Consider the following 9,485-nt stretch of genomic DNA (forward strand, 5'->3'; position numbering starts at 1 on the left):
GTCTGACTCGCCTGTGTGTTAGTATTGTTAAAATAGGTATTAGGCTAATAAAAATGTGTTTAGTGTTTAGACTTTATGAAATGATTGTAAGATGCTGCAGGTAGTAATCTCACTTAACATTTGTATTCCATGTTATAAGGTTATATTGTGTGTTTGCGTTGTAAGCCTCTGTAACTCAAACAGGAAAAAAGCATTAACTAATGTAAAATGCTGTCTTCCTACAGGAGGTGTTAGGTCCTGCCCACAAGAAGCCAAATGAGCTATTGTGACACATCAGAGAATGAAGACTTTGTTAATTGCATTCCTTCCCACTTCCCATGAAGAGGAGATGTGTAGGTAAACTCATCCCAACAGCTTGAACTCTGAATGGGAAGAAAAATCCTCAACAAGAAGAAACTATATGCTGCTTGGACTCTGAGGAGCAAGGATTATTAAACATAAGCAAAAGATCCCCCGTGTTTGGCCTGCATAGACATAAAGAACATATAGTGCTTGCTTATTATAAAAGTATGTATTTCACCAGTCTCATTATCATCTGTTTGTCCTTTAAAAGATTATTATCTCTTATTCCGTAGCCCCGTAAAAGCGTCTTCATCTCCATTAGTCTGAAGCTGTCCTGCAATAACTTCACTTTGACATGTTTCATTTCCAAATGCTGCTTCACCAGCTGCTCCACAGCTGTACTCCAAGGCACCACAGCACCATGCATTATCTGCAGTACTGCATCAAATACCAGATCTGTATCAGATATGCAGCCAATGACAGCTATTGCCTTTGCCTCCCATGCAGTTTCAAACACTGATGTAGATCGTATACGACAGCGTTCTAGCAAGTCCTTTATATACTGCAAGAGAAGTTCATCCTGTTGTAGATTATGTTCATGTATATATGGCTTTATAAACTTCTCCAAAATGGATGGAATGAGCTCTGGTGCCAAAAGTTTATCAAACATGCGGAATACTATTGTACTTGCATTCTCCTTTTCAAAATCCCAGAGCGCTAGTTTGCAACTGTATTTTTTGCGGATCTCCACCAACTCTTGTAAATAATTTACAAGCTGCTTTAACCGGTGGACCTCTTCGCAATCATCACACTTCAAGGGAATCCAATGCCAGGAAGATGCCAGTCCCAGTACACCTGGATTTTTACTTGTAAAAAACACCTCTGAAGTCCATTTTCTGGCCAATTTGCCTTATCAGTTAATTCAAGATTTCGAGCTCCTTGTTCCAGCTATTTTGCTAATATTTTCTGTCCTTTTGGCACAACCCTCCTTACAAAGGGAATCACAACATTTTTAAACCACACAGACAGTTCTTTTACAGGAATGGTGGCACAGATTGTGTTAAGCAGGTCCTCCAGCATTTTCACATCAAAGCTGCTTTCAAAATCTGCCTGATGCCTAAGCCAGAGGTATTGCACACAAGGGAGATTGCCTTCTTGTAGTTGAAAAAGGATGTTCTTGAAAATATCTTCATTATTCAAGAATTCATTCCAAGCAATTCCACTGAATTTCTCTGGTCCAAAGACTCCATAGAAAGTAGTTAGCCTTGCTTGAGCTCTCAGTACTTCTGTTATGGAAACTTGAACCCCATCAGATAAGGAAGCAATCATTTGTTCATCTCTCTTCAAGATTCTGATTTTAGCGTAGTTTAACATTTACTGAGTTGTTTCATACGTTGGCCATGGAGCATTTATACAGTAATCCACTACAAAATGGTTATCCTGTGTTTCATGCAGATTTTCTTTAGCTTCATCCACAAGGTCTAACCAAACTGTTTGACCATAACTCCCAATGGAAGATGAAGCCAATTTCTCTAAAATAGCACTTGCTTTTACTTTGTAAACAAGCTCAACATCCAGTCCAAACTGAATCGCAAAATTCTCAGCTTCAGTAAACTTGTGTTTGTGAAGTAAGCGTCTTAATCTGTTTTCTGGCAAGGCTTCTGTTAAACTTCTCAATACTAAAACAGACACCGGGCCTTCAGGGGACTTTTGGTGATTTTCATTAATTCCTTCCAAAAAATATATTGTATCTGTGCTGATTCCACTTTGAACGAGTGAAGAAACAACAGATACTTCTAAAGAATAGAGCAGGTGCATTGCAGGCAGTGAAAAAACCGTGAGGTTTCTCATCTGTTTATTAACAGGTACTGTCAAGTTTATTAGTTTAAGGCTAGCAACCCCTTGTCTTATGACTGAAGAAGAATCTGATTCTGTAGTTAGAAGAAATTCTTCAATATGAACTAAAGGCCAATCCCAAATCAAGGTAAGAGAATAAACATCCCACATGCTCAAAATGTTTTCCTTATCCAAGACAAACAAGTTGTCTATGACCTGAAATTGCACTGCATCTTTAATCAAACTTGAATCAGCAAAACTTTGAACAGACACCAGATTTTTACTAGGATCCACCTCCCATTTGGAGAGCACACAGTCACCTTGACCCCCAATTATCAGCAGGATGTTGTTCATCGAGTCGCCAATCACAAAATTCAGACAACCAAGGGTGTGATAATCCTTTGTAGAAATATAAGCAGTCTTGATCATTCCTTGTAACTTCTTTGCTGTAATCATGTCCATCTTGTCAATTGCTTCCTGAATTTTTGCAAGTGTGAGGCACATTATTCAAAAGAATCCATTGCTTGTGAGAATGAATATATGATAGATTCCTCCATCTGCATTATCTTTTTCTATAATAAGGTTTAGATAAGTCTTTTCATTTGCAGATTTCTGAACAAAAACATTAGTTAGCAAAGTTTGCTTTGATGGTACATGAATAAGATGTAGGTTACCACTTCTCTCACCGACTACAAGAAACTGCCCTTTTTGACGCAACCCAACCACATCCACTTCAGTATCAAACTGGATGTGCATCTGAAAGGACTGGCAAATGCTATCAAGAAGTGCCACTGATCTGTCAGCCACAATAATACAGCCATCACTTGAGTTGCATGCATATAGTTTTGGATTACACAAGACCTTTTCAGAGGAAGTTATTTTAACTAGCGTATTCTCTTGGTACAGGGCAGTTCCACATTCATGTCTCGAACCTATGTTCAGTCGTCCACTTCCTGTGTCATCGTTTGTCAGAAGTTCAATATAATTCCACATGTTGAAGAAATTCTTTACCTCAGCTCCAGGAAGTGAAAGCCGGCCATCACCCCCTCACTCCCAGGCTTGCCGCCATTATATTTATATTATAAAAGTTTTTTCCATCTTTTCGAACCTAAGACTGTAACTCATTTGTGTGTATAACCTTACCTATTTTCACCTTGTAAATAACTCATTTTCTACTGAATTTCTCTTTCTTAGTTAATAAGTCTTTAGTTAGCTTATTATAGGATTGTCTATAAGCATTGTATGTGGTATAATAACTAGAGTGCAATTGATCTGGCATAAGTGATCAGTCCTTTGGGTTTGGGAGTAACCTGAATAGTGTTGTGATTTTTGGTGTAAGGGACCATCTATCACAAAGGCAAGCTTGTCTGGGTGGCAAAATATACTGGAGTACCCAAGGGTATGGTCTGTGACTCCATGTTAAGGCTGTTGTAGTGCCTGAGGAGTTCACACTTGATGCTTGGTGAAATCTAAGTATAGAACTCATAAACAATTTTGGGTGTGTACCATGCTTCTAAATAGTCTGCCCTGAGGTTGGTACTCATGTCCTTGAGCCACTCCAGGCAGCTTGAGAGAACTATAACAATTTACACTACTTGAGTATCTGCCTTGATGTGATTATGAGTAGAAATGCTGATACTACACATGTGAGAGAAAGACACACTGATGATGCTGATTTTCAGGCAGCCCTTGGGCCAGTCACACTGGCTGCTGCTGGGGCACTCTCAGGCCACCGTGTCCTCCCTCCCCAAGCAGCACAGGAGTTTGGGTGTGAGAGGGGGCAGGGGGTTGGGGCATGGGACGGGTAAGGGCTCTGGGTGGCACTTACTTCGAGGGGCTCCCTGGAACTGGTGACATCCCCCTCGCTCAGCTCCTAGGCAGAGGCATGGTCAGGAAGCTCTGCACGCTGCCTCCACCTGCAAGCACCACCCCTGCAGCTGTCATTGGCTGTGGTTCCTGGCCAGTGGGACTGTGGAGCCAGTGCTCTTGGCGGAGGCAGCGCGCAGAGCTATCTGGTCACACCTCTCTGCCTAGGAGATGAGGGAGGGGGATGTTGCTGCTTCTGGGGAAGCGCGGAGCCAGGTAGGGAGCCTGCCAGCCCTGCCAACTGCCCCCCCCAGCACCAGCAGGGGTCCTGGGCTGCCCCCCCCAGCACCCACAGTGCCCCCTGTCTGCTCCCCAGCACCTGCAGCACCCCCTGGGCTGCCCCCCTGAGCACCCGCGGCACTCCCTGGGCCACCGCCATTCCCCCAAGATTTAGTCAGGGGTAAATAGTATGAGTCATGGACAGGTCACGGGCCATGAATTTTTGTTTACTGGCTGTGACCTGTCCATGACTTTTACTAAAAATACCTGTGACTAAAACATAGCCTTAATAATACACACTCTGACTAAAATGCTATTTGCTGAAGATATGGAAATGAACTTTTTGACTGTTCTAAGAAGGAATAAGAATAGTATCATGACAAAGACATTAACTGAGCCGTTATTATAATCATTGTTATATTTTATAAAGCATAGATTTGTTTTCTACTGAATTTTACATTCCCTGCTTTCTTTTTTCTTCCTTTGCAGCTACAGAGACAGGCATGGTATAAATACATAAGAAAGCTCTGTGCTGTTTTCTGTGATTGACAACTCTGCTCCACTGACAAGTGGAATTTTCTACTACAGGAAGAAAGCTAATCTTTGGAGGAGACAGCGCTTTCTTGGGTGCTGGTTCCAGTCTGTGGAATAAACTCCCCCAGGAACTAAGGACCAACACAAACCTCACCACCCCGCTCCAACTGCAAGGCCACTTCTTCATTCTGCCTTCTCTAACATAAACATGTAGTAGCATTTAAAAAAAAAACAAAGCAAAACAAACCATATAAACCAAGAACCAAGCCCAGCCAAAACAAAACCTTGCACTGCACACATAGCTCTTACCTGGAGAGAATCTGCGGGAGAAAACAAACTATATGTGTCAGATGTTAGTAACATCTCAATGCACTACTGGAAGGTACTTGGATACTACAGAGATGTACAGTAATACAAGAATCTATATAGAATACAAAAGAAGAATAGAGTAAACTAGAAATAATAGAACACACTATATGGTGTTATACTGTCTATTTGTGTACCACTCCCAATAGACAACATAATCTTCTACTCCAGGGACAGCACTAAGATTTCTGGAATAGTATGGATGAACCATGTTTGAATGACTCTTTCTGAATAATTTTGCATGACTAAAGTTAGAAACTTTGTTCTGTCACAAAGGTCACTGATAAAATTCTACAACAATGGAAAATATTAGCTGTAAAATGTTCTTGTTTTGCACAAGGGAAAAAGCAAGGGACCAAAATAGCAATCTTTTTCAGGAAAAGCAGATTATAACTGGAGCTATAAACATTGTGAAGAACTAAAAATAGTTAGTTGACTTGGTTGGCAAAGTTCATCACATAAATAAATTCCAGATCTACAAAATGAATAAAAATAGCACTAAAACAAGCTATAGTTCCCAAATATCAGCCCAATCTTGCAAACCCTAACTCCTAGGAGTAGTCCTTCAAGTCAGTGGGTCTATATGTGAAACAGGATCAGGTCCAACAGCATCAGGAATGAAAGCTGTTGTCAGAAGTTGGGGGTGGCAACTTTTTTAGACACATTAATTTTTCCTTCTCCCCATGGTCTTTCTTTTCATCCATAATATTACCAACCTAGCTGTAGCTGCTGTTCTTTAAATCCAGGTACAGTATAGTCCAAATAATTGTGCTGACTGTGTGCATTATTGCAACAGGAAGATAGTATTAAATTGCAGTTCATTGTAAAGAGTAGCTTTACAGTTTCTGGTGGCTATGTAGTTAGGACCAGATAATGACAGGGAAACCTACACAAGGGCCAAGAACAATCACAGACTATATGCCCAGGGGAATGCAAAGACTGGTCCCTCCAGAGCACACATTACCCCAAAGGAAATGGGGGCATGACTGTGGATGAGATGAAATTATAGTCTAAATGATAATGCAGCCTACAACTGCCAATGCTCATATTCTTGCCAGTTACCCTCAGGATGCTGCAACCCCAAACCAAGCCTAATTCAGGGCTATAATGTAAAGGCATTTTCCAACTCCAAGTTTTCAGTCATCTCCAATTTTCATCAAGTTTTGTTACCTATTATCCTGTTTGTTCTTACTCCTCACTATCTACCCTGTTTTATTCAATATCATAAATGCAAATATTTCATAGTCAGCAGGAAATCTGTAATCCTTCTCTGCAGGCTATTGCTATGACTCCATGCACCATCTAGGCCTTCATGTTATTCCTTGGAGTATCCTGTAGTACAAACTTCCTTTCCAAGCTTAGCTTTAGCTTTATGAAAATGACAGTATTCCACCCTAGCAGCCTTATACATTACAAATAGTGTTTTTTTGTGTCTTTTACTGTAAAATAGGTACTATATGGAAGCAAGACAGTATGCTTCAATAAATCCCTTAGATAAAGTACAATACAGTTGTATTTATAGTGATTAGTGTAATATTCAATCATTCATAATTGTCTTACTGCCAGCTCAGTTACACTTGAAAAGTGTAACAATGGCTACTCTACTCTGCTATTTCAGAGTTCTGGAAAATTGTGCCTAGAATAGTATTAGGACAAAGTTGGCAAGTCTTTTGTATCTCTAACATTACACAGCAGGTTAAAGGCCAGATGACTATTTCATTTCTTATTTTGGTCATTAGTAACTTGGGCATAAATATTCTTTCTGGGCTGAATTTCTCTGCCATCCTGGGAGTAAATTTGAAAAATGTTGGTCCAGTTGATTTTGTGCCAAAAAGCAGGAATCACTTGAGCTATCTTAAAATATATTATTTAAAAAGTTACCCAGCAGTATGTTAGACTGTCCTATGTTAATTGGCCATGTAATAAGATACTCTATCAGTTACCATTGCCATGGGAACCTTGACTCTGAGTATCCTTATATTTTTTTATGGGTCAAATTTGTTTTAAGAAAGGAGGCCTATGGTTGTTGCATAAAAATGCTTCCGAATTACACACTTGCATTTAAATTCTCAGCTATTGTGACTAGCTATACAAACTGAGAATTTGCAAGTACAATTGCAGGCTGACCCAAGGCGGTGGAATGAATTCCCACAGGACCTAAGGACCATCACAAATTTCACTGTCTTCCACTCCAACTACAAGGCACATTTCTTTGACCTTCTCTTCCATAATACAAATCCATAGTAAAACACACACACACGTATTATATAAATGTGTAAATAAATGAATAAAATAAATAAATAAAAACAAGACACTCCACTGCCCACCCTTCTCTCCTGGGGAGAGGATGGGAGAACAAACACATGACAAATGTTAGTCACACTGCTTACTACACTACTGGAAGGGACTCAGGTATGAGAGTGGTATAAGAACCTATATAAAACAGAATAGAAGAGATCAGGTAACACAAATGTACCCACTCACACTGTTCAGGGGTAGAAGAGGAATCGTCTTATCTAAAAGACTGTCAAATATAGGCCAGAGCAGTAGAGCCAAATAGCTTAATAAACCCTGTATAAAGTAAGTTTTAATGTTTTAAAGCTTTCTGAGTTTGTCTAGGCTGTTATTCAACATAAATTATGATATTATTTAATCATATACTGTATTCAATTATTTGGAAAAGACTCCACGTTGTTCTGTTGGCTTGTCTGGGGTTTTTGTTCCTCTTTCTGGATCAGTTTCTTGCTTATTGGAATCTGCTATCATAATACTTTTTTGGTTTTTCGCCAGAAGATTGCAAAAAGCTTATCAGTGATGAAGATGACAACCAAAGTCATAGGTTGATGGAAGAGGTCTTGTAAGCTGGCACTGAATTTCACATAGTCCTGAACACCTTTCTCTCAGTTCTACAGATCGTATCTTTTTTTTTTAAATGAAGTGCATATGCAGGTCAACAAAGAAAATAATATTTCAAAGGGATTCATGAGCAAAAAATTTCTTTGGAGAAGAGCTCTAACTCCTGTCCTCTCTGCCTCTGCCCCTCCTTCCCCGCCCAATATCTTATCACATACACTGTAGGAAATAAATCCAGACAAAAACTTCCAGCTGGGATTATTACATTCTTTCCCTATATGTTTTTGATTTCAAGATACAACAAATGGTGATCAGCTGATAAAAATATAGAAGTAGATCAAGTAAATGAAAATATGAGTTACAGATGTGAGTATTGGTATTTTTGCTAAGGGTCCATGGCCCATATGAAACCCAGTAAATTTAAAGATCTTAAAATCCACCTCATTCATCTGCAGACTTCTCTCAGGAATGTGTGAATGATTGTGCAAGAATCGATAAAGGGTCATCAAGGAACTAAGCTGTAATTAAGCTAGAGGTGGAGAGACATTTGATAGAAAATAGCAAATTACAGGCTTTTCCAGTTATGAAACCACCTTGTGTGCATCAGATAGGAAAAATCTTTGAGCCAGTGTTGTTCATTTAAAAAAAATTAGAACTAGGCAGTTTTAAAATATAAGTATTAACCATTTTCAGTAACAGTAATTAAACTACTTGGCTAAACATGTCTTCCTTACAAAAGCAAGTGCAATTGCTGTTGTCAAAAGGATAAAGATATTAATTGGAAAGGTGTCTTGTGTCTAACATACCTTTCAGTTTCTTTCCTAAAATATTTGTATACCACATAGTAGTAGTAGTATCTGAAGTTATATTATTGTAGATATTGATGATATAATCTGGTTTTGTAATCAAATGATTATGTGCCATTGTGAGACAGGGAACCCCAGAAGTGGTGGGTCAACATTTTTCAGTAGGTCCTGCAATTTTCTTGATTCAACATGTATTCATTAATTAAATCCACTTTTGCAAGTGCCTGTGAGTGCAATGCTGTGGCTGGCAGGCTGTTCAGTGAAGTATTCCTTCTGCTTTGATCCCCCTTTTGGAAGAATCTACACTAAAGGCTCTGAAACACATAGAGCAATGCCCCTTCATGGACAAAATTGTGACTTGTTCTATATGATAGCACAGGAGAGTAAGGGGGCCTAAAGATCATAGAATCACAGAATATCAGGGTTGGAAGGGACCTCAGGAGGTCATCTAGTCCAACCCCCTACTCAAAGCAGGACCAATCCCCAACTAAATCATCCCAGCCAGGGCTTTGTCAAGCCTGACCTTAAAAACCTCTAAGGAAGGAGATTCCACCACCTCCCTAGGTAACCCAATCCAGGGCTTCACCACCTTCCTAGTGAAAAAGTTTTTCCTAATATCCAACCTAAACCTCCCCCACTGCAACTTGAGACCATTACTCCTTGTTCTGTCATCAGCTACCACTGAGAACTGTCTAGATCCATCCTCTTTGGAACCCCCTTTCA

The 9,485-nt window shown here is 39.7% G+C and overlaps 1 protein-coding gene across 1 annotated transcript; it reads right to left on the reverse strand.

Annotated features, from left to right (window-relative positions):
* Positions 1–499: 499 nt before the first annotated feature.
* On the reverse strand, positions 500–3,111 carry LOC117879134 (kinetochore-associated protein 1-like). Its single transcript, XM_034774103.1, is given in 2 exon segments — positions 500–1,167; positions 1,170–3,111. Coding segments are annotated over 2 exon segments (2,610 nt in total).
* Between the last annotated feature and the right edge of the window lie 6,374 nt (positions 3,112–9,485).

This window comes from Trachemys scripta, chromosome 6 (genome assembly GCF_013100865.1).
Source record: "Trachemys scripta elegans isolate TJP31775 chromosome 6, CAS_Tse_1.0, whole genome shotgun sequence".
Taxonomy (NCBI): Eukaryota; Metazoa; Chordata; order Testudines; family Emydidae; genus Trachemys; species Trachemys scripta.